Source organism: Moschus berezovskii, chromosome 4 (assembly GCF_049115385.1).
Source record: "Moschus berezovskii isolate FMDL1 chromosome 4, NW_MosBer_1.0, whole genome shotgun sequence".
In the NCBI taxonomy this organism is placed as follows: domain Eukaryota; kingdom Metazoa; phylum Chordata; class Mammalia; order Artiodactyla; family Moschidae; genus Moschus; species Moschus berezovskii.
Window position 1 is genome coordinate 123,468,741 of NC_142463.1, and position 25,669 is coordinate 123,494,409.

A 25,669-nucleotide genomic window follows, 5' to 3' on the forward strand; every position below is an offset into this window, starting at 1 on the left:
TTAAGTGACATTTGCCACTGAATTTATGATCTACCCTAATCCATGAATGGGCTTCCCTCATAGCTCAATTGGTAAAGAATCTGCCTGCAATGCAGGTTGATCCCAGTTCGATTCCTGGGTCAGGAAGATCTGCTAAAGAAGGAATAGGCTACCCACTCCAGTATAAGGCCACCCAAGATGGATGGGTCACGGTGGAGAGTTCTGACAAAATGTGGTCCACTAGAGAAGGGAATGGCAAACCACTTCAGTATCTTGCCTTGAGAACCCCATGAACAGTATGAAAAGGCAAAAAGATAAGACACTGAAAAATGAACTCCCCAGGTGGGTAGGTGCCCAATATGCTACTGGAGATCAGTGGAGAAATAACTCCAGAAAGAATGAAGAGATGGAGCCAATGTAAAAACAAACAGCCAGTTGTGGATGTGACTGGTGATAGAAGCAAGGTCCAATGCTGTAAAGACCAATATTGCATAGGAAACTGGAATGTTAGGTCCATGAATCAAGGCAAATTGGAAGTGGTCAAACAGGAGATGGCAAGACTGAACATCAACATTTTAGGAATCAATGAACTAAAATGGACTGGAATGGGTGAATTTAACTCAGATGACCATTATATCTACTACTGTGGGCAAGAATGCCTTAGGAGAAATGGAGTAGCCCTGATAGTCAACAAAGGAGTTCAAAATGCAGTACTTGGATGCAGTCTCAAAAACAGCAGAACGATCTCTGTTCTTTTCCAAGGCAAAGCATTCAATATCACACAGTAATCCAAGTCTATACCCCAACCAGTAATGCTGAAAAAGTTGAAGTTGAATGGTTCTATGAAGACCTACAAGACCTTCTAGAACTAACACCCAAAAAAAATGTCCTTTTCATCATAGGGGACTGAAATGCAAAAATAGGAATTCAACAGATACTGGAGTAACAGGCAAATTTTGCCTTGAAATACAAAATGAAGCAGGGCAAAGGCTAATAGAGTTTTGTCAAGAGAACGCACTGGGATAGTAACAACTCTCTTCCAACAACACAAGAGAAGACTCCACACATGGACATCACCAGATGGTCAATACCAAAATCAGATTGATTACATTCTTTGCAGCCAAAGATGGAGAAGCTCTATACAGTCAGCAAAAACAAGACCAGGAGCTGACTGTAGCTCAGATCATGAACTCCTTATTGCCAAATTCAGACTTAAATTGAAGAAAGAAGGGGAAACCACTAGACCATTCAGGTATGACCTAAATCAAATCCCTTATGATTATACAGTGGAAGTGACAAACAGATTCAAGGGATTATATCTGATAGAGCACCTGAAAAACTGTGGTTAGAGGTTTGTGACATTGTAGAGGAGGCAGTGATAAAGACCATCCCCAAGAAAAAGAAACGCAAAAAGCCAAAATGATTGTCTGAGGAGATCTTACAAATAACTGAGAAAAGAAGAGAAGCTAAAGGCAAAGGAGAAAAGGAAAGATATACCCATTTGAATGCAGAGTTCCAAAGAATAGCAAGGAGAGATAAGAGAGCCTTCCTCAGTATTCAGTGCAAAGAAACAGAGGAAAACAACAGAATGGGAAAGACTAGAGATCTGTTCAAGAAAATTGGAGATACCAGGGGAACATTTCATGAAAAGATGGGCACAGTAAAGGACAGAAATGGTATGAACCTAACAGAAGGAGAAGATATTAAGAAGAGGTGGCAAGAATACACAGAAGAACTATACAAAAAAAGACTTTCATGATGGTGTGATCACTCACCTAGAGCCAGACATCCTGGAATGTAAAGTCAAGTGGGCCTTAGGAAGCATCACTATGAACAAAGCTAGTGAAGGTGATGGAATTCCAGCTGAGCTATTTCAAATCCTAAAAGATGATGTTGTTAAAATGCTACACTCAATATGCCAGAAAATTTGGAAAACTCAGCAGTGGCTACAGGACTGGAAATGGTCCATTTTCATTCCAATCCCAAAGAAAGGCAGTGCCAAAGAATACTCAAACTATTGCACAGGCGTACTCATCTCACATGCTAGCAAAGTAAAGCTCAAAATTCTTAAGCCAGTCTTCAACAGCATGTGAACTGTGGACTTCCAGATGTTCAAGCTGGATTTAGAAAAGGCAGAGGAACCAGAGATCAAATTGCCAACATCCGCTGGATCGTTGAAAAAGCAACAGAGTTCCAGGAAAACAACCAGTTCTGCTTCATTGACTACACTAAAGCATTTGACTGTGTGGATCACAACCAACTGTGGAAAATTCTTCAAGAGATGGGAATACCAGACCACCTTACCTGACTCCTGAGAAATCTATATGCAGGTTAAGAAACAACAGTTAAAACGACATGGAACAACAGACTGGCTCCAAATCAGGAAAGGAGTATGTCAAGGCTGTATATTGTCACCCCACTCATTTAACTTATATGCAGAGTACATCATGCAAAATGCCAGGCTGGATGAAACACAAGCTTGCCGGGAGAAGATTGCCAGGAGAAATATCAATAACCTCAGATACACAGATGACACCACCCTTAAGGGAGAAAGCGAAGAGGAACTAAAAGCCTCTTGATGAAAGTGAAAGAGAAGAGTGAAAAAACTGGCTTAAAACTCAACATTCAGAAAACTAAGATCATGGCATCCAGTCCCATCACTTCATGGCAAATAGATGGGGAAACAATGGAAACAATTAGAGACCTTATTTTGGGAGGCTCCAAAATCACTGCAGATGGTGACTGCAGCCATGAAATTAAAGGATGCTTGCTCCTTGGAAGAAAAGCTATGACCAACCTAGACAGCATATTAAATAGCAGAGATATTACTTTGCCGAAAAAGGTCTGTCTAGTCAAAGCTATGGCTTTTCCAGTAGTCATGTATGGATGTGAGAGTTGGACTATAAAGAAAGCTGAGCACCGAAGAACTGATGCTTTCGAACTGTGGTGTTGGAGAAGACTCTTGAGAGTCCGTTGGACTGCAAGGAGATCAAACCAGTCAATCTTATAGGAAAATTCATCCTGAATTGGAAGGACTGATGTTGAAGCTGAAACTACAATACTTTGGGCACCTGATGCAAAGAACTGACTTATTTGAAAAAAAAAAACCCTGATGCTGGGAAAGAGTGAAGGCAGGAGGAGAAGGGGATGACAGAGCTTGGGATAGTTAGATGGCATCACCGACTCAATGTTTGAGTAAGCTCCAGGAGTTGGTGATGACAGGGAAACCTGGCATGCTGCAGTCCATGGGGTCACAAAGAGTCAGACACAAGTGATCAACTAAACTGAACTGAATCCATGATGGTCTCTTCTCAAAGTTTTTGACTTAACTAATCTGCAACACTCTTTTTTCCAAAAAGGCTTGCATTCACAGGTTCTGGGAGATATATCTTTGGTGGGGCCGTCATTCGTCCCATTGTAACTTTGGATCCAGGCCCGGGGTGATGGAACTTTACTCTCTTCTGTGGAACCAGGAGAGAGATTCGCAAAAGTCCACCTAGTGCTGCAAACAGGCATAGCCAACAGGGCAGTGATCATTCAGGGATGAAGTGCTATTGCTGTCCCAGCAGGGAGTCAACATTCCCAGCCTCTGCAAATCTCATCCCTGGATGAGTAAAGAACCCGAGAAAGGGGTGTAGACAGTAGACAGAGGTGTCAAGTCTTCTATTTTTGCCTGAGTTAGACCCTGACCTCAAACACCTTAAATTCAAACCTAGCTGCTGTGTGTCACTTTCTCTGGAGGAAAACCTGTAGCTAGAGAGTCACCCATCTTCCATCTGGGCAAATTTCCTGAGTTAACATTAAAATGTAAAACCCTCTATCCAGTGGGGCCGCTTGGTGGAGCCTTCACCCATATCCATAACCTCCATCAAACCTCCCCAGTAAACCCGGCAGTTTTAAGAACTGGTGTGCTTGTGATGCAAACCAACCTCCAGACAGGCCCTCCCCTCCATCACAGGAGGCTGCTGCCTGCCAAGCCTGCCCACACAGAGGGTCTGGAGCCCTCCTCCGCTTCTTCTCTTCCTCCTTAGCTATGACCAGTTTTCTCTTCCTTTCCAAATAAAGGATCAAACTTCTGTATCTTTCTATTATCCTAATTTGAATAATGCTTCTTTGTTTTCCTTAATTTTTTTCCAAGTCAAAAATCCATTTCTTGCTCTGACTTCAGATCTGATTTTTCCAGCCTTTGCAGTGTTTTAGAACTTCTCACTGATCTGGTCAGGCTGCCTCTCTTGGTGGCATTTCCCCCTTCACTTCAGCAAAGATGCTTAGCTGTGCTTTGCTTGCCTCTCTTATCTTGAGGTCTGCATGCCTGGTGGAGGCGGGGCAAGAGATGGGGGCATGGCATGACAGGTCTATGAGTCCTCATCATGTGTCCTTGGGAAATGGCTCCTCCCATACACCCTTGCTCTTTTATATATCTTTTCCCGTGAAAAATTTTCTGCCTTGCCTCTTTCACAAAGCTTGCTAGAAGCAGCTTGCTAAAAATAGATTTGCTTTAGTGACTTCTCTTCTTCCTTGGAGCCTGAACTTTGCCTGTATGGTCACTTTCACTGAAGCTCAGAAATCTGTTCCTTTTTTGCAAAAGCCAAATCAAGGAAGACACCCCTCCTGGGCCTCTGCCTCCATTTCCTTTCCAAGGGACTCACTGAAAGGAAGTGATCATCTGTCAGGGGATCTGGGTTGAAGGATCCCAATTCCACTCCATTTTGGGTCTTGACAACCTGGCAACTGATTTAAAGCACTGGCTTACAAACTTTGCCAACTGTAACCCACAGTGGAACATAACATTTACTCACAGCATATGCATATAGGTTTGTATAAGTTTTAAAAAGGTTTCAAGAATCATATTTAACTTTAAAATGGATTGCACCATTCTCTATTTTTTTTTTCTTTTCTTTTCCAGATGCTAGGTGCAACCCATTGATTTTATGATACACTAACAGGTCACAGTCTGTAATTTTGAAAAACACAGATTTAAAGAAAGCTGCCCCCGCCTCTGCTCTTGGTTAGGAAGTCCATCAAACTCTACTTTATTATTTATCTTCAATTCACCTTCAAGGCTTTTTAGCTGCCGCTTCCTGATCCTATGATGAGGTGTGTATCGATCCTAGAGCCTCTGCTTCCCTGCCAGCCTTTTTGAACAGGCAGCCCTTGCTGCTTTCCAATCACAGTGTGTCATCACACTCCATCTCAGGCATGCGGGTGGAGGTACAGACATGGTCATAAATCAAAACCTCTAGAGCTACTGTCTCACTGACCTTGCAAATATAAACAGGGCCACTTGTCCAGATCTCAACCTACTTCCTCCTTTCTTTCTCTGCAGTCCTGCTTCTCAGTAGAAAATAAGAGCAGCTTCACAATGCCGCTGGGACACTTGTTCTCCATTCAGGTCATTTCAAGTCCTACCCCCACACCTTCTTTATTAGACTCAGTAAACTGTGTCGCCACCAAATAGCCTTAGGACTATTAGGTTTACATCTCCTCCTCTCATAACAGGTTAACTCATAAAAGCACTTGGAATTTACATCCTTCCTTAACACTGGAGGATGCTGAGCTGAGTTTACTGCGGCTTGAATTTTTGCATCAGCAGTCAAAACAGGTGCATTGTGGGGTTGGGGAGGGCATTTGAGCGTAACGTCCCTCTTTTCTCAATCATAAAACCTCCAACTTCTCAAAAGTGTACTGGGTCGTCTTCAAATGTGATTTCTCAGATTCACTGACTCATGAGCTGGAGTTCAGTCTTTACCACCAACAAGAAGGAAGAATGTTTCTCCACCATTTCTATTTTCAGATTTTAATTTCAAATACTCCCCTATCAAATGTACAGCCTCAGAGTTTATGTATATTTAGGACAGGCTGTTAGTTCCTGGTATTTGTCTTGTGAAATCAAATCCATACGCTCTGAAGTCAACATTGTTTAGGGAAAATGCCAGGATCAAAGGCTTGCAGAAAGACAGTGCCCAGTGGGGATCCCGGGGGACCCCACCTGCTGAGCTCCTGATTCAAGTCTTTCTGCACACCTGACAGGTGAGGGCTTCTCCTGTATCTCTTTTCGGTTTGTGCCTGTCACCTCCCTGAATGCAGAGCCCTGGAGACCTGCAGAGGAACAAAGAAAACGGATCTCTGGGAGAATAAGGGGCCATGCTAGGAGGAAGCCCTTATCATCCCCATAGTAACACGAGAATTCTTGGCTAATTACCCTTTCAAGGTTTTGATTTGATTCCCCTCATCAACTCAAATCTCATTTTAAAATAATACTGACCCTTAAGAAACAAGATAATTATTTTATTAACAATTAATAAGTAAGGGCTTTCCTGGTGGCTCAGTGGTAAAGACTCCGTTTGCAGTGCAGGAGACATGGGTTTAGTTCCTGGGTTGAGAAGAGTCCCTAGAGAAGGAAACGGCAACCCACTCCAGTATTCTTGCTTGGGAAGTCCCATGGGCAGGGGAGTCTGGTGAAATACAGTCCGTGGGGTTGCAAAGTGTCGACACAGCTGAGCCTGCATGCACTTTATGCATTAATAAATAAAAAAGCAAAACTCCCTTAATAAATATCATTGAAATGGAAATGTGACTCAAATTTATATAAAATGTAAGACTCTGAATCTAGTTTTATGAAATGTTGATATGTTAAAACTGAGGCTGCTTATATATTCTGGAGATTAATCCTTTGTTGCTTTGTTTGCAAATATTTTCTCCCATCCTGAGGGTTTTTTTTTAACCTTGCTTATGGTTTCCTTTGCTGTGCAAAAGCTTTTAAGTTTCTTTAGGTTCCACGTGTTTATTTCTGTTTTTATTTTTATTACTCTAGGAGGTGGGTCAAAAAGGATCTTGCTGTGATTTATGTCATACTGTGTTCTGCCAATGTTTTCCTTTAAGAATTTTATAGTTTCTAGTCTTACATGTAGGTCTTTAATCCATTTTGAGTTTATGTATGGTGTTAGGAAGTGTTCTAATTTCATTCCTTTACCTCTAGCTGTCCAGTTTTCCAAGAACAATTTATTGAAGAGGCTGCCTTTTCCCCATTGTATATTCTTGCTTCCTTTGTCAAAGATAAGATGGCCACAGGGGCATGGGTTTATCTCTGGGCCTTCTATCCTGTTACATTGGTCTGCATTTCTGTTTTGGTGCCAGTGCCATACTGTCTTGATGATTATAGCTTTATATTATAGTCTGAAGTCAAGGAGCCTGATTTCTCCAGCTCCAGATGAACCCATTTGCGGGGCAGGAATTTAGATGCAGATGTGGACATACATGAGGAAAGGGAGCATGGGACAAATTGAGAGAGAAGCATTGACATACATATATACTGCTGCTGCTGCTTCTAAGTCGCTTCAGTCATGTCCGACTCTGTGACCCCAGAGACGGCAGCCCACCAGGCTCCCCCGTCCCTGGGATTCTCCAGACAAGAACACTGGAGTGGTTTGCCATTTCCTTCTCCAGTGCATGAAAGTGAAAAGTGAAAGTGAAGTCACTCAGTCGTGTCTGACTCTTCACAACCCCATGGACTGTAGCCTACCAGGCTCCTCCATCCATGGGATTTTCCAGGCAAGAGTAGTGGAGTGGGTTGCCACTTCCTTCCCCACACATATATACTATTATGTGTAAAATACATAGCTGGTGGGAAGCTGCTGTATAGCACAGGAAGCACAGCTCTGTGATGACCCAGAGGGGTGGGGTGGGGTGGAGTGGGAGGGAGGCTAAAGAAGGAAGGGACACATGTACACATATATATCTAATTCATATCCATATAGCTAGTTCACTTTGTTGTAGCAGAAACAAACATTGGAAAGCAATTATATTCCAATTTTTTTAAAAAACTGAGACTGCCTTGAATGCTGGGCCTGAAATATCACCAGTGTTAGGGCTTACTTTCATATTGGTGTTATTGTATTGTTGCCTCCCAACTGCAACAAATTGAGGTCAGCCACTGATATTTACTAGGTTCTGTATTAATATCAGGGAGAAGAATGCCTTGGCATTTGCTCAAAATTCACAACTTACTTAGTCCTTGAAATGGTGTTGCTGTCATCTACTGCAGCCTAACAAATTTCCCCCAAATGTTATGACTTAAGACAATAATTTTGTCTTCTTTCTGTGGGTAGGAATTTGGACAGGATGGGGCAGCTCGTCTGCGTTTCATGTGGTGTCAGCTGGAGTGGCCCAAGAGGTGAAGGATGTTCCTCTAAAAGGCTCACCCACATGGCTGAATGTTAACTAGGAGCTTGGCAGAGAGTGTTGGTCAATAGCTTTTCCAGCTTGGTGGCTTTGGGGTGGTTGAGGTCATCTGACTTCTAATATGGAAGCTCAGGGCTTCTGAAGAGAAAACACCAAGAGCCAGGAGCAAGGAGCTACCCTTAAGGTCCAGAGACAGACATTGTAGTGTCACTCCCCTGGAGAAGGCAATGGCAACCCACTCCAGTACTCTTGCCTGGAAAATCTCATGGACGGAGGAGCCTGGTGGGCTGCAGTCCATGGGGTTGCTGAGAGTCGGACACGACTGAGCGACTTCACTTTTACTTTTCACTTTCATGCATTGGAGAAGGAAATGGCAACCCACTCCGGTGTTCTTGCCTGGAGAATCCCAGGGACGGGGGAGCCTGGTGGGCTGCCGTCTGTGGGGTCACACAGAGCTGGACACGACTGAAGCGACTTAGTGGCAGTGGCAGCAGTGTCACTCCCACCATATTCTCTGTGAGAACAGTCACAGAAACCACCACGATTCAAGGGAGGGGGACAAAGACTGCCTCTGTGTGAGGGGTGTCACACCATAAGAAAAGAATTTCTAACTGCCAGTATAGGCCTCCAAGATGTACACATCTTGGCCTCAGAAGAGCTGAGAGTGAGCATGGACACAGATAGCCAGCACCCTGAATTTGCTCCTGGGTTTGCATCCCAGTAAAATGATGAGCCCGTAGCCAATACTTGATAAATACCATTGTGTTGTAACTATTGTACCTGCCACATTCCCTTAAATATGGTACTTCCCTGAGGACAAATTCAGTCACTCAGTGAATCAGAAAATATCTATTAAGCAGACATTAAACTAGATTCTGGGAACCTAACAGCTCACAAAATACTCTAACAGCACTAAGACTTTTTTGCCACAGATGTGGTTTAATGTGTCTAATAAAGAAGGTGTGGTCTCTGCCTCACAGAGGGTATGGTCTTTTATGGGAAACAGAATTTAGCAAATTATTTTGTAAATAAATGTAAAGTTACATTAATAGAAGTGCCACAATGAAAAGGTGTGTAGTGCAATGAAAAGTGGAAAACAGGGAAAACTTCCCTAATGAAATGAGATTGAACTAAGATCTGAAAGATCAGTGAGGAGGGGGAGGACTGATTATCCAGGCAGTGGAAATTGGCTTTGGCAAAATGCCTGGGCAAAAGGAAAATTGGTGAGGATGGAAAGCCTAGAAAATCAGTGTACTGGAAAGAAGTGAGCCCAAGGGAAGCCAGCACAAGCTGAGTCTGGAGAGTAGAAAGAGACCAGAGACTGCAGGACCTTGGAGACTATCAAGTTTGGTCTCCAAGGTGGTGTGTGGACACCCTGCCTGGTGCCTAGAATCCTGTCCACTCACCCATTCACCCATGTGTTCATCCATCTACCCATCTGTCCACTCACCATGCATGCAGTCATCAAAACCTGTCTGGTCACTCACCTTCCATGTGCTGGAGGTACAGGGATAAATACAACTGCTTAACCTGTATGACAAAGGCCCATATAGTCAAAGCTATGGTTTTTCCAGTAGTCATGTATGTATGTGAGAGCTGGACCATAAGGAAGGCAGAGTGCCGAACAATTGATGCTTTTGAACTGTGGTGCTGGAGAACTCCTGAGAGTCTCTTGAACAGCAAGGAGATAAAACCAGTCAATTGTAAAGGAAATCAACCCTGAGTATTCATTAGAAGGACTGATGCTGGAGCTGAAGCTCCAATACTTTGGCCACCTGATATGAAGAGCTGACTCATTGGAAAAGATACTGGGAAAGATTGAAGGCAGGAGAAGAGGGTGACAGAAAATGAAATGGTTGGATGGCATCATTGACTCAATGGACATGAGTCTGAGCCAACTCTGGGAGATAGTGAAGGACAGGGAAGCCTGGTGTGCTATAGTTCATGGGGTCGTAAAGAGTCAGACATGACTTAGCGACTGAATAACAACAAATCTGTACATTTACGGAGCTTGTGTACACCCCCACCAGGTGTTCTACTCTTTATTATCTTTACAAAGCAATGAGTTCTCAAAAAACCTCTCTAGTTCTGGCATCCAGGATAATATTAATGTCTCACAAATCTCACTCTTTAATATTCACACTCACCCCCCGGTTATGCTTATTTGAACTGCATCTTCTGGTCACAAGTTATACTTGGGAATAACCCATCACAGTTGCTCTTGGAAATCCCTCAGGAACTACCAGTGATGATGCCACATTGTGCTGACCTGCATGGGCAGATTTAGCCACATCCTGGGTAGAGACATGAGCTACTCGTTTCTTCTGTCAAAGACATTTCTTTCTTCATATCTTTGCTGGTTCTGATTACATCATTCTCCCAGGTGGGAAATCCAATGTGGGTGTCTACTACAAGGGAATTGTTCTGCTAATCAATTCAGCTAAACTTAGCACAACTTAGCTCCATTCAGTTCAGCTGGACTCAGCTCAATTCAACCAAATCCATGCAACCATCCATCCATGTTTTCAACAAGTATTCTTTAAGTATTTTCTGTGTCAAAATCTATGTTGGGCCTGGGGATCCAGCTGGGGTTTCTCCACCAGCCAATTCACCTCCCCTTTCCAATCAAAATGTTATCCATGCATTGCAATGGACAGAAGACTGGACTCAGAGCAGGACTGCTCTATGTTTGCAACTTAGCTATTCCACTTATTTACTGTTCAGGGCAATTTTTTTAACCTCTCTGTGCCACAATTTCCTCACTTTAAAGCATGAAAAATGAAACCTATTTTGTCAGGATTATTATAAATTCATAAAAGGCACTCAAAATGGTATCCATAACCAACACATTGGATTAACATTGACCAAGGAACATAATTTTGTTGTTGTTCAGTCACTCAGTCATGTCTGACTCTTCATGACCCTATGGACTGCAGCACGCCAGGCTTCCCTGTCCATCACCAACTCCACAAGCTTGCTCAAACTCATGTCCATTGAGTTGGTGATGCCATCTAACCAACTCATCCTCTGTCAGCCCCTTTTCCTCCAGACCTCAATCTTTCCCAGCATCAGGGTCTTTTCCAGTGAGTCACCTCTTCACACCAAGTGGTCAAAATATTGGAGCTTCAGCTTCAGCATCAATCCTTCCAATGAACATTTAGGATTTATTTCCTTTAGGATGGACTGGTTTGATCTCCTTGCAATCCAAGGGGCTCTAAGAGTCTTCTCCAACATCACAGTTCAAAAGCATCAATTCTTTGGTGCTCAGCCATCTTTATAGTCCAACTCTCACATCCATACATGACTACTAGAAAAACCATAGCTTTGACTAGATGGACCTTTGTTGGCAAAGTAATATCTCTGCTTTTTAATGTGCTGTCTAGGTTTGTCATAAATCTTCTTGCAAGGAGCAAGCATCTTTTAATTTCATGGCTGCAGTCACCATCTGAAGAGATCTTGGAGCCCAAGAAAATAAAATCTGGCACTGTTTTCATTGTTTCTCCATCTATTTGCCTTGAAGTGATGGGCTAGATACCATGATCTTAATTTTTTTAATGTTGAATTTTAAGCCAACTTTTTGACTCTCCTATTTCACTTTCTTCAAGAAGCTCTTTAGTTCCTCTTCACTTTCTGTCATAAGGGTAATGTCATCTGCATATCTGAGGTTATTGATATTTCTCCCTGAAATCTTGATTCCAGCTTGTGCTTCATCCAGCCCAGCATTTTGCATGGTGTGGTCGCACAGAGTCAGACACGACTGAAGCGACTTAGCAGCAGCAGCAGCAGCAGCTCTGCATATAAGTTAAATAAGCAGGGTGACAATATACAGCCTTGACGTCCTCCTTTCCCAATTTGGAACCAATATGTTGTTCCAAGTCCGGTTCTAACTGTTGGTTCTTGACGTGCATACAGGTTTCACAGAAGGCTGGTAAGGTGGTCTGGTATTTCCATCTCTTGAAAAATTTTCCACAATTTGTTGTGATCCACACAGTCAAAGGCTTTAGTGTAGTCAATGAACCAGAAGTAGATGTTTTTCTGGAATTCTCTTGCTTTTTCTATCATCCAACAGTTATTGGCAATTTGATCTCTGGTACTTCTGCCTTTTCTAATTCCAGCTTGAACATCTGGAAGTTCTCGGTTCACGTACCATTGAAGCCTAGCTTGGAGAATTTTGAGCATTACTTTGCTAGCATGTGAGATGTGTGCAATTGTGCAGCAGTTTGAACATTCTTTGGCATTGCCTTTATTTGAGATTGGAATGAAAACTGACCTTTTCCTGTCCTGTGGTCACTGCAGAGTTTTCCAAATTTGCTGGCATATTGAGTACAGCTTTTTAACAGCATCATGTTTTAGGATTTGAAATAGCTCAGCTGGAATTCCATCACCTCCACTAGCTTTGTTCTCAGCGATGCTTCCTAAGGCCCAGTTGACTCTACACTCCAGGATATCTGGCTCTAGGTGAGTGATCACACCATCATGGTTATCTGGGTCATGAAGGTCTTTTTTGTACAGTTCTTCTGTGTATTCTTGCCACCTCTTAATATCTCCTGCTTCTGTTAAGTCCATACTATTTCTGTCCTTTATTATGCCCATCTTTGCATGACATATTCCCTTGGTATCTTCAATTTTCTTGAAGAGATCTCTAGGCTTTCCCATTCTGTTGTTTCCCTCTATGTCTTGCACTGATCACTTAGGAAGGGGCTTTCCTGGTGGCTCAGATGGTAAAAAATCATCCTGCAATGCGGGAGATCTGGGTTTGATCCCTGGGTTGGGAAGATCCCCTGAAGAAGGGAACAGTTACCCACTGCAGTATTCTGGCCTGGAAAATCCCATGGACTGTATAGTCCATGGGGTCACAAAGAGTCGGACACAAATAAGCAAATTTCACTTTCATTTTTCATTTAGGAAGGCTTTCTTATCTCCTTGCTATTCTTTGAAACTCTGCATTCAGATGGGTTTTCTTTCACTTCTCTTCTTTTCTCAGCTATTTGTAATGCCTCTTCCACAGCCATTTTGCTTTTTGCATTTGTTTTTCTTGGGGATGATTTTGATCACTGCCTCCTTACAATGTTATGAACCTGTGTCCATAGTTCTTCAGGAACTCTATCAAACCTAATCCCTTGAATACATTTGTCACTTCCACTGCAAAACTCTAAGGGAATTGATTTAAGTCATACCTGAATGGGCTAGTGGTTTTCCCTACTTTCTTCAATTTAAGTTTTCATTTGGCAATAAGGAGTTCATGATCTGAGCCACAGTCAGCTCCTGGTCTTTTTTTGCCGATTGTATAGAGCTTTTCCATCTTCGGCTGCAAAGAATATAATCAATCTGATTTCGATATTGGTCATCTGATGATATTCATGTGTAGAGTCTCTCTTGTGTTGTTGGAAGAAGGTGTTTGCTATGACCAGTGCGTTCTCTTGGCAAAACTCTGTTAGCCTTTGCCCTGCTTCATTTTGTAGTCCATGGTGAAATTTGTCTGTTACTCGTATCTCTTGACTTCCTACTTTTGCATTTCAGTCCCCTATGATGAAAAGCATATCACCTACAAGACCTTCTAGAACTAATACCAAAAAAGGAACATCACCAGGAAATTTCTAAACATTAAAAACTAAAAAAGACCCTATTCATTTCCACAGAGAGAAAATAGGTCAATTATAAGGGTCAGGAAACATATTGATTTCAGACTTTTTAAAATCAAAAAGATAAAGTACAAGTTTCGAGTTCTGGAAAAGATGGCAAACACACCCTCCACCCACACTCTCCCATGGATTGCCCTTTAAAACCTGGACAGAAGGATACAGCAACTGTTTCAGGATTCTGAAAAGTAAATAATAGCAGGCAGACTGAAGAAGAAAACCAGAATCCAAAGTATCAGCACATCAGCAGTAAGTGTATCATACTTTCCTATGGAATACACAGTCTTCAGTCAGGCTGTGTGACAGTGATGGCAGCAATAGCCTGCAGTGCCTAAGAAATGAAATATTATTCAGCAAAAAGAAGGAACAAATTATTGGCTCTATTATTATTATTCTATTATTGCAATAGATTAGATGACTCAGATTCATTTTGCTAAGTGAAATAAACCATATTGAAAAGACTACTATATTATTACATTTATCTAACCTTCTGGAAAAGGTCACACTTAGGGACAGAAAACAGATTGGTGATTGCTAGGGGGTGAGGTACAGGGAGGGTTTGACTATAAAACAAATGAGGCATGATGGAAGTTTTGTGGGAAAATGGTATCCGTTAAGCCTTCTCACTTTTAAAAAATCCTCTGTAGATATAAAGGAAAGGAAAGACTCCCTGAGAACCCATCAGGGAGGAGGGAACCTACCAGTATGCATGTGTGTGTGTGCGCTCAGTCGTGTCCAGCTCTTTGCGACCCCATGGGCTGTAGCCCACCAGGCTCCTCTGTCCGTGGGGTTTTCTGGCCCAGAATGCTGGAGTGGGTTGCCATCTTCTCCAGGGACCCACTACCATGCGGTCCTAAGCCTTGTTTCTGCCCTTGGTTCACCGTATTCCTCAAAGATCCCTTTGGACACCTCTGCTGAATTCTTTTCAGAAAACTAACATTTACCTAAGTGGCTCTATTGCTTCCCTGGACTTAGGATGATCCTGGATTTCTTGTATTCAGAATCAGAACTGTGCAGTTTATCATGTCTTCATACTTCCCTTGGTGCTGTGCCAGCCCTTCTTCATCAGCTCATGCCCTTTAAGCAGGCAGAAGATATGGTGCATGGAGGGAGTGGTGGCAGCCTACCCAGCCCAACAATCTAGCAGAACCCTGGTGGAAGCACAAGTAGGGACATCCGATAGTAATGGTAACAGAGAAGCAGGGACAGGAAAAGAAAAAAGGAGCAGCAGTACATCCAAGGGTAGGAACACAGAGAAAGTGAAGACACATTAGTCTAAGTTCTCCCCAGTCTCTTCCCTCCACAACCCAGACTTCAGTTCAGTTCAGTTCAGTCGCTCAGTCATGTCCGACGCTTTGTGACCCCATGAATCACAGCACACCAGGCCTCCCTGTCTATCACCAACTCCCGGAGTTCACTCAAACTCATGTCCATCGAGTCGGTGATGCCATCCAGCCATCTCATCCTCTGTCGTCCCTTTCTCCTCCCGCCCCCAATCCCTCCCAGCATCAGAGTCTTTTCCAGTGAGTCAACTCTTCCCATGAGGTAGCCAAAGTATTGGAGTTTCAGCTTTAGCATCAGTCCTTCCAGTGAACACCCAGGACTGATCTCCTTTAGAATGGACAACCCAAACTACCACATCATCAAATATCAAGGCATCACTTCTGGTCTAAAAAGAAGTAGGTGACTAAGCCATAGCATACCCAGTGTTCTGCATTCTTAAGAAGGCATTCCCTTTATCTCTCATTGCTTTCCACTCATGGCTATAATCGGATCTAGGTGTCTTGTCTAAAACGATTCAGATGCTCTGCTAAGTCATCTCACATGAGGTCCTCTTCTTTCAGGTACTCACTGGTCTCAGATGCAGAAACAGAGAGCATTTTCATGGACCCCATTCACCTCTCCTCAGCCGTTGCAGCCAAACAGATCATCAGTGAAGGTGATGTCATCAGACGCCAGCTGGGAGGGTCCATGGAGCATCTGGAGACCCTCAGAAGGGGCTCCTTGGAAGATGTCATGTGTTTCTCACGTGATTCCCATCACATTAAGAGGAGCAGATCCAAAGAAGACAGTTCCTCCAACCCCTCCTCATCAACCTACATGGGACAGGGTGGAAATTATTATGTCTCAATGTGAACAGTTCTCTAGTCAACAGCCAGGGAGGTAACTCCAATCTGCCTCTAGGGCCTCTAATCCAGTTTTTTCAGTTAAACTCAGGGGTCCTGGTTACGTTACAGATGCAGACCTGAGAGCTCCCAAAATGGCTGGGAGCATCCACAGAGTTCTGTTCAAGGGCATGTGTATATTTAAACCTGCATTTCCACCAGAGATTAAACACAGTTTTCACACTGAAGTATGAACGGGGAAAGTGAAGTGAAAGTGAAGTCGCTCAGTCGTGTCTGACTCTTTGCGACCCCGTGGACTGTAGCCTACCAGGCTCCTCTGTCCATGGGATTCTCCAGGCAAGAGTACTGGAGTGGGTTGCCATTTCCTTCTCCAGGGGATCTTCCCAACCCAGGGAATATACCTGGGTCTCCCGCATTGGAGGCAGACGCTTTAACCTCTGAGCCACCAGGGAAGCCCATGAACGGGGAGGAGGTTAAAAAAAGATGGAATGGCAAGAGATGTTAATATTTATACAGGAAATTTTAGAGCAAAATCCATAAAATATTTCATTCAAGGGTACTCATCCAGATTGAATGGAAATTTGGGCAATAATCTTTCACAATTTCATTCCTCTCCCATCTCATGCCTTTGCCTTTGGTGTCTCTCTCCCTTCTGATGCGTAGAGTGGGATAAGACAGTCCTGTTAATGACACAGCACCCACCTGGCCTTGAGTCTAATCTGGCATCCACAGCTGGTGGCCATGATAACTTCCATAGTGATGAGAACCAAACATACTACTCCTTTTCCATGGAACCCCAGGTCTTCCTTAGGCCCTAGACCCTTTGGGTCTCTGAGGACATCTGGATCTCCTGTACACTTGGTGAGGAATGAGATATTTTACCTGATGTTGCTTATTGCTCTGGGAATCCCAGGAGGCTCCATCCTCTCAAATAACTACTTTTTTTTTTGTTTTCTTTATTGCCCTTCCTGGGGTTGCTATTACCTTGCTCCCAGGGAGGCAAAGGTGTTCATTTTCAATTTTTGTTTCTTTATTTTTGGCTGTGCTGGGCTTTGTTGCCGCACTGGCTTTTCTCTAGTTGTGGTGGGCTGTGGAGACTCTCTGTTGCAGTGAGGGCTCCTCACTGCAGTGGTTTCTCTTGTTGCCGAGCACAGGCTCTAGGGGACACAGGCTTCAGAAGTTGCAGTTCCCTGGCTCTAGAGCACAGGCGTAATAGTTGTAGTAGCTTAGTTGCTCCACAGCATATGGGATCTTCCCAGACCAGGGATCGAACCCATGTCTCCTGCACTGGCAGGAGTATTCTGTACCACAGAGCCACCAGAGAAGCCCTGGCCAAGGTGTCTTGACCCAAGTCTAGTTCTTTCTAAACTGTTCCCAGCACCATTCTAACTCTGGAGTTCTTTGTCCGTCCTCTGTGGTTAGGACTATCCCTAACTGTCCATCCTGCATCATCCGTGCTCTGTGCTTCACTTTCTGCACTCCTCTCCAGGCTTTGTGTATGAGTATGAGTCCAGTTTTAGGGGTAGTGAGAAAACTGTGTGCTCTTTGAAACCTTCACTATCAGGTCTATGGGGTTCTAGGGACATTCAACATTTATACTGAGACCTGAAAACGAGCAATGCATTTTTTTTCAATCCTAGGTCGTATCTAGGCATTAAGTCTAAGTTTCAGTAGTCTGAGTAGCTGATGGGTGGTGGAAGAAGCAAAGAATAAATTACAGAAAAAAGGAAAATGTACCAAGTGATCTTTCAAACCATTGCCCTACTCAGTAATGACTAGAAGTAAAAATGGATGTGGAAGAACCTTCCAATTTCAGCAAAGTCTGCATACGCCACACATCTGAGAGAGTACAGAGAACTGTCTGGGCTTAACTATCTTCTGAAGAAACTTCCAGGAGTAGAAATAAATGGGAGGAACTGATGTGGCTGAGGTATGGACTAGAAACCGAGGAAAAGTAGGAATTCCCAGTGTGGGTAAGGGACTGGGACATTTGTTTTAAACAGGAAGGGAAAGAAATCAAAACAATAACCTGCCATGTAAATAGCTGAGGAAGGCATAACTGCATATTTTAATAAGGCAGTGGGGAGTCTTTTTCTCAGTGTAGTAAAAATATCTAAGTAGAAATCTTACTTCTACTTAGAAGTAAGGAAAGAGAGAGGCTTTTAGATTTGCCATTTAAGACCCCAGGAGAGTCGAGAGTGGTGGAGAAAATAGGAACACTTCATCTATTTTTAAACAAAATAGAACACTGGGATTGCAGAGGTTTTCTTCTTTCTGCTTTTGAAACGGAGATCAAAGAACATTTAGAGCTGAGACCTGTGAATGGATGTGGGGGCCCATCAGGTGGTGCAGAAATGAGGGAGGAGAGAAAAGGGAAGCTTTAGGGAAATGAAGCACTCAGCCCTGGGCAGAACTCAGGACTTTTGGATCAACAGAACTTGAGCAGCAAGCCCAGCTTACACACACCTGCTCATTCCATGAAGAGCAAGGCCACATCTATTTGCCAAATGTGGCTGCACTCTTCACCCACATTTCACTCATGGAGAAGATGTGGTGCTGGCAAGAGGTTATGACCAACATGGAGGACACCCGTTTCCTACTTACTTACTTTCTTTTTCCTTCTCCTAGACCATTCAGGCATGACCTAAATCAAATCCCTTACGATTATACAGTGGAAGTGAGAAATAGATTCAAGGCACTAGATATGATAGACAGAGTGCCTGATGAACTACGGACAGAGGTTCGTAACTTTGTACAGGAGACAGGGATCAAGATCATCCCCAAAAAAAAGAAATACAAAAAGGCAAAATGGCTTTCTGAGGAAGCCTTACAAATAGCTGTACAAAATAGATAAGAAGAGACGCCAAAAGCAAAAGAGAAAAGGAAAGATATACTCATTTGAATTCAGAGTTCCAGAGAATAGCAAGGAGGGATAAGAAAGCCTTCCTCAGTGATCAGTGCAAAGAAATAGAGGAAAACAACAGGATGGAAAAGACTAGAGAGCTCTTCAAGAAAATTAGAGATAGCAAGGGAACATTTCATGCAAAGATGGCCTCGATAAAGGACAGAAATGGTATGGACCTAACAGAAACAGAAGATATTAAGAAGAGGTGGCAAGAATACACAGAAGAACTGTACAAAAAATATCTTCATGACCCAGATAATCATGATGGTGTGATCACTCACCTAGAGCCAGACATCCTAGAATGCAAGTCAAGTGGGCCTTACAAAGCATCACTAAGAACAAAACTAGTGAAGGTGATGGAATTCCATCGAGCTATTTCAAATCCTGAAAGATGATGCTGTGAGTGCTACACTCAATATGCCAGCAAATTTGGAAAACTCAGCAGTGGCCACAGGACTGGAAAAGGTCCGTTTTCATTCATCCAAAGAAAGGCAATGCTAAGGAATGCTCAAACTACTACACAATTGCACTCCTCTCACATGCTAGTAAAGTAAAGCTCAAAATTCTCCAAGGCAGGCTTCAACAATACATAAATTGTCAACTTCAAGATGTTTAAGCTGGTTTTAGAAAAGGCAGACGAACCAGAGATCAAATTGCCAACAGCTGCTGGATCATTGAAAAAGCAAGAGAGTTCCAGAAAAACAGCTTCTTCGGCTTTATGGACTATGCCAAAGCCTTTGACTGTGTCAAGAATTGGGAGTACCAGACCACATTACCTGACTCCTGAAAAATCTGTATGCAGGTCAAAAAGCAACAGTTAGAACTAGACATGGAACAACAGAATGGCTCCAAATCGGGAAAGGAGTATATCAAGGCTGTATATTGTCACCCTGCTTATTTAACTTATATGCAGAGTACATCATGAGAAATGCTGGGCTGGATGAAGCACAAGCTGGAATAAAGATTGCCGGGGAAAATATCAATAACCTCAGATATGCAGATGACACCACCCTTACGGCAGAAAGTGAAGAAGAACTAAAGAGCCTCTTGATGAAAGTGAAAGAGGAGAGTGAAAAAGTTGTCTTAAATCTCAACATTCAGAAAACTAAGATCATGGCATTTGGTCCCATCAGTTCACAGCAAATAGATGTGGAAACAGTGAGAGACCTTATTTTTTGAGCTCCAAAATCACTGCAGATTTTGACTGCAGCCATAAAATTAAAAGACACTTACTCCTTGCAAGAAAAGTTATGATCAACTTAGACAGCATATTAAAAAGTAGAGATATTACTTTGCCAGCAAAGGTCCATATAGTCAAAGCTATGATTTTTCAAGTCATGTATGGATGTGAGAGTTGGACTGTGAAGAAAGCTGAGCGCTGAAGAATTGATGCTTTTGTACTGTGGTGTTGTAGAAGACTCTTGAGAGTCCCTAGGGCTGCAAGGAGATCCAACCAGTCCATCCTAAGGGAAATCAGTCCTGAATATTCATTAGAAGGACTGATGCTGAAGCTGAAACTCCAATACTTTGATCACCTGCTGTGAAGAACTGACTCATTGGAAATGACCCTGATGCTGGGAAAAGACAGGAGAAGGGGCTGACAGAGAATGAAATGGTTGAATGCCATCATTGACTCAATGGACATGAATATAAGTAAACTCTGGGAGTTGGTGATAGACAGGGAGGCCTTGGGTGCTGCAGTCCATGGGGTCACAGAATCAGACATGACTGAGTGACTGAACTGAACTGATACATTCTTAGAGAAATGAAAGATCTTACTTTCCTCTATATTTGATAATTTGGAATAAAATACATTGGAAGGAGAAGATAAAGTTTCACTCAAGAGGGAATTCATTTGAAATTTGAGCTTTTCTAGGCTGTTGTCAAAAAGATCCTGTATGTTGTCTTGTGACTGGAATCAGGGCTCATTGCAAAGTTTTCCCACCTGTCATAGAGCTGGGAGGTTGAGGATCATAGGTTCCTACACTCTAGAGAGGCAGTCCGTTCAGTTTAGTTGCTCAGTCATGTCTGACTCTGTGACCCCATGGACTGCAGCATGCCAGGCTTCCCTGTCCATCACCAACACCCAGAACTTGCTCAAACTCATGTCCATTGAGTCAGTGATACCATCCAACCATCTTATCCTCTGTCAGCCCCTTCTCTTCCTGTCTTCAATCTTTCCCAGAATCAGGGTCTTTTCGAATGAGTCAGCTCCTCGCAAGTAATGGCTCTGCTTTTTAATATGCTGTCTAGGTTGGTCATAGCTTTTCTTCCAAGGAGCAAGCATCTTTTAATTTCATGGCTGCATCTACCATATGCAGTGATTATGGAGCCATCAAAATAAAGTTTCTCGTGTTTCCAGTTTCCCCATCTATTTGCCATGAAGTGATGGGACCAGATGCCATGATCTTAGTTTTCTGAATGTTGAGTTTTAAGCTGACTTTTTCACTCTCCTCTTTCACTTTCATCAAGAGGCTCTTTAGTTCCTCTTCACTTTCTGCCTTTTGGGTGGTATCATCTGCATATCTGAGTTTATTGATATATCTCCCGGCAATCTTTATTCCAGCTTGTGCTTCATCCAGCCCAGCATTTTGAATGATGTACTCTGCATATAAGTTAAATAAGCAGGTGACAATATACAGTCTTGATGTCCTCCTTTCCCAATTTGGAACCAGTCTGTTTTTCCATGTCCAGTTCTAACTGTTGCTTCTTGACCTGCATACAGATTTCTCAGGAGTCAGGTAATGTGGTCTGGTATTCCCAACTCTTGAAGAATTTTCCAGAGTTAGTGTGATCCACATAGTCAGTAAAGGCTTTGGCATAGTCAGTAAAGCAGAAGTAGTTGTTTTTCTGGAACTCTCTTGCTTTTTTGATGAGCCAAGGGATGTTGGCAATTTGATCTCTGGTTCTTCTGCCTTTTCTAAATCCAGCTTGAACATCTGGAAATTCACAGTTCACGTACTGCTGGAGCCTGGCTTGGAGAATTTTGAGCATTACTTTGCTAGTGTGTGAGATGACTGCAACTGTGCGGTAGTTTGAATGCTCTTTGGCATTGCCTTTCTTTGGGACTGGAATGAAAACTGACCTTTTCCAAACCTGTGGCCACTGCTGAGTCTTCCATATTTGCTGGTATGTTGAGTGCAAGCACTTTCACAGAATCATCTTTTAGGATTTGAAATAGCTCAACGGAATTCTATCACCTCCACTAGCTTTGTTCATAGTGATGCTTTCTAAGGCCCACATGACTGCCAATTCCAGGATGTCTGGGTCTAGGTGAGTGATCACACCATCATGGTTATCTGGGTCTTGAAGATATTTTTTGTAGAGTTTTCCTGTGTGTTCTTGCCACCTATTCTTAATATCTTCTGCTTCTGTTAGGTTCATACCATTTCTGTCCTTTATTGTGCCCATCTTTGCATGAAATGTTCCCCTGGAATCTCTAATTTTCTTGAAGAGCTCTCCAGTCTTTCCCATTCTGTTGTTTTCCTCTATTGCTTTGCACTGACCACTGAGGAAGGCTTTCTTATCTCTCCTTGCTATTCTTTGGAACTCTGCATTCAGACAATTATAGCTTTCCTTTTCTCCTTTTCCTTTGGCTTCTCTTTTCTCAGCTATTTGTAAGGCCTCCCCAGACAATCATTTTGCCTTTTTTGCATTTCTTTTTCTTGGGAATGTACAATGTCACAAACCTCCATCCATAGTTCTTCAGGCACTCTATCAGATCTAATCCCTTGAGTCGATTTGTCATTTCCACTGAAAGGGATTTGATTTACATTATACCTGAATGACCTAGTCGTTTCCCTACTTTCTTTAATTTAAATTTTCAGTTCAGTTCAGTTCAGTTCAGTTCAGTCACTCAGTCGTGTCCGACTCTTTGCAACCCCATGAATCACAGCACGCCAGGCCTCCCTGTCCATCACCAACTCCCGGAGTTCACTCAAACTCATGTCCATCAAGTCAGTGATGCCATCCAGCCATCTCATTCTCTGTCGTCCCCTTCTCCTCCCGCCCCCAATCCCTCCCAGCATCAGTCTTTCCAGTGAGTCAACTCGTCGCATGAGGTGGCCAAAGTATTGGAGCTTCAGCCTCAGCATCAGTCCTTCCAATGAACACCCAGGATTGATCTCCTTTAGGATGGACTGGTTGGATCTGCTTGCAGTCCAAGGGACTCTCAAGAGTCTTCTCCAACACCACAGTTCAAAAGCATCAATTCTTCAGCGATCAGCCTTCTTCACAGTCCAACTCTCACATCCATACATGACCATGGGAAAAACCATAGCCTTGACTAGATGGACCTTGGTTGGCAAAGTAATGTCTCTGCTTTTTAATATGCTATCTAGGTTGGTCATAACTTTCCTTCCAAGGAGCAAGCGTCTTTTAATTTCATGGCTGCAATCAGCATCTGTAGTGATTTTGGAGCCCAAAAAAATAAAGTCAGACACTGTTTCCACTGTTTCCCCATCTAGTTCCCATGAAGCGATGGGACCAGATGCCATGATCTTCGTTTTCTGAATGTTGAGCTTCAAGCCAACCTTTTCACTCTCCTCTTTCACTTTCATCAAGAGGCTTTTGAGTTCCTCTTCACTTTCTGCCATAAGGGTGGTGTCATCTGCATATCTGAGGTTATTGATATTTCTCCAGGCAATCTTGATTCTAGCTTGTGCTTCCTCCAGCCCAGCGTTCCTCATGATGTACTCTGCATATAAGTTAAATAAGCAGGGTGACAATACACAACCTTGACATACTCCTTTTCCTATTTGGAACCAGTCTGTTGTTCCATGTCCAGTTCTGACTGTTGCTTCCTGACCTGCATATAGGTTTCTCAAGAGGCAGGTCAGGTGGTCTGGTATTCCCATCTCTTTCAGAATTTTCCACAGTTTCTTGTGATCCACACAATCAAACGCTTTGGCATAGTCAATAAAGCAGAAATAGATGTTTTACTGGAGCTCTCTTGCTTTTTCGATGATCCAGCGGATGTTGGCAATTTAATCTCTGGTTCCTCTGCCTTTTCTAAAACGAGCTTGAACATCTGGAAGTTCATGGTTCACATATTGCTGAAGCCTGGCTTGGAGAATTTTGAGCATGACTTTACTAGCGTGTGAGATGAGTGCAATTGTGCGGTAGTTTGAGCATTCTTTGGCATTGCCTTTCTTTGGGATTGGAATGAAGACTGACCTTTTCCAGTCCTGTGGCCACTGCTGAGTTTTTCAAAGTTGCTGGCATATTTAATGCAGCACTTTCACAGCATCATTTTCAGGATTTGAAATAGCTCAACTGGAATTCTATCACCTCCACTAGCTTTGTTCGTAGTGAAGCTTTCTAAGGCCCACTTGACTTCACATTCCAAGATGTCTTGCTCCAGGTGAATGATCACACCATTGTGATTATCTTGGTCATGAAGATCTTTTTTGTACAGTTCTTCTGTGTTTTCTTGCCACCTCTTCTTAATATCTTCTGCCTCTGTTAGGTCCATACCATTTCTGCCCTTTATCGAGCCCATCTTTGCCTGAACTGTTCCCTTGGTATCTCTAATTTTCTTGAAGAGATCTCTTTCTTTCCTATTCTGTTGTTTTCCTCTATTTCTTTGCACTGATCACTGAGGAAGGCTTTCTTATCTCTCCTAGCTATTCTTTTGTACTCTGCATTCAGATGATTATAGCTTTCCTTTTCTCCTTTTCCTTTGGCTTCTCTTTTCTCAGCTATTTGTAAGGCCTCCCCAGACAATCATTTTGCCTTTTTTGCATTTCTTTTCCATGGGGATGGTCTTGGTCCCTGTCTCCTGTACAATGTCACAAACCTCCGACCAGAGTTCATCAAGCACTCTATCTATCAGATCTAGTCCCTTAAATCAATTTAAATTTGGCAATAAAAAATTCATGAGTCTTATGATCTGAGCCACAATCAGTTCCCTGTCTTTTTTTTTTTTTTTTTGCTGATTGTATAGAGCTTTTCCATCTTCGGCTGCAAAGAACATAATCAATCTGATTTCAGTGTTGACCATCTGGTGATGTCTTCTCTTGTGTTGTTCGAAGAGGGTTTTGCTATGACCACTGTGTTCTCTTGGCAAAACTCTGTTAGCCTTTGTCCTGCTTCATTTTGTACTCCAAGGTGAAATTTGCCTGTTATTCCAGGTATCTCTTGACTTCCTACTTTTGCATTTCAGTCCCCTATAATGAAAAGGACATCTGTTTTGGGTATTAATTCTAGAAGGTCTTGTAGGTCTTCATAGAACCTTTCAACTTCAGCTTCTTCAGCATTACTGGTTGGTGCATATACTTGGATTACTGTGATATTGAATGGTTTGCCTTGGAAAGGAACAAAGGTCATTCTGTCATTTTTGAGATAGTACGCAAGTAATGCATTCAGACCATAAATGAAATAAGTAAACTAAAGGTGTAGTAGAACATGACCTAGCATAAATGACTGTTGAAAATTTTATTTTTCCCAGAGTCATTTGCCCTCTGTACATAATGGAATCAAACTAATGCAATGAATTATGTTACTAAAGAATGTCATGTATTCATCTGGTAAATGCTTCTAAGCATCTATTTTGTTTCACTATGGGTTTTACAAGTATAAATTGGACATATACTAGCTACTTAAGGACTGTGGTCTAAGAAACTATCAGCTAGTTTTATAGAAATATGGGAGAAAATGAAGGAAACTGACGTCCCTTCTCCCACACCAGTACATCTATGCTACTGCTGATCCCTGTTAAGTCCTTCCTGGCAGATCAGATTCAGCCAATACACAGAGTCCTGTCAGAAAATGAGCCAAGAGTGGATTCTCCCAAGGAGCAGGGAAGGTCGTGGTGTTCTTTCTCTTTGATGAGAATGCTG

General features: G+C 42.7%; 1 protein-coding gene across 1 annotated transcript in view; it reads left to right on the plus strand.

Annotated features, from left to right (window-relative positions):
* STYXL2 (serine/threonine/tyrosine interacting like 2) overlaps positions 1-25,669 on the plus strand; it is a 63,214-nt gene that overhangs the window by 8,621 nt on the left and 28,924 nt on the right. The window contains exon 3 of the mRNA XM_055402079.2: positions 15,644-15,738. Coding sequence (XP_055258054.2) covers positions 15,644-15,738 — 95 coding nt within the window. The remainder of the gene's footprint in view (positions 1-15,643; positions 15,739-25,669) is intronic.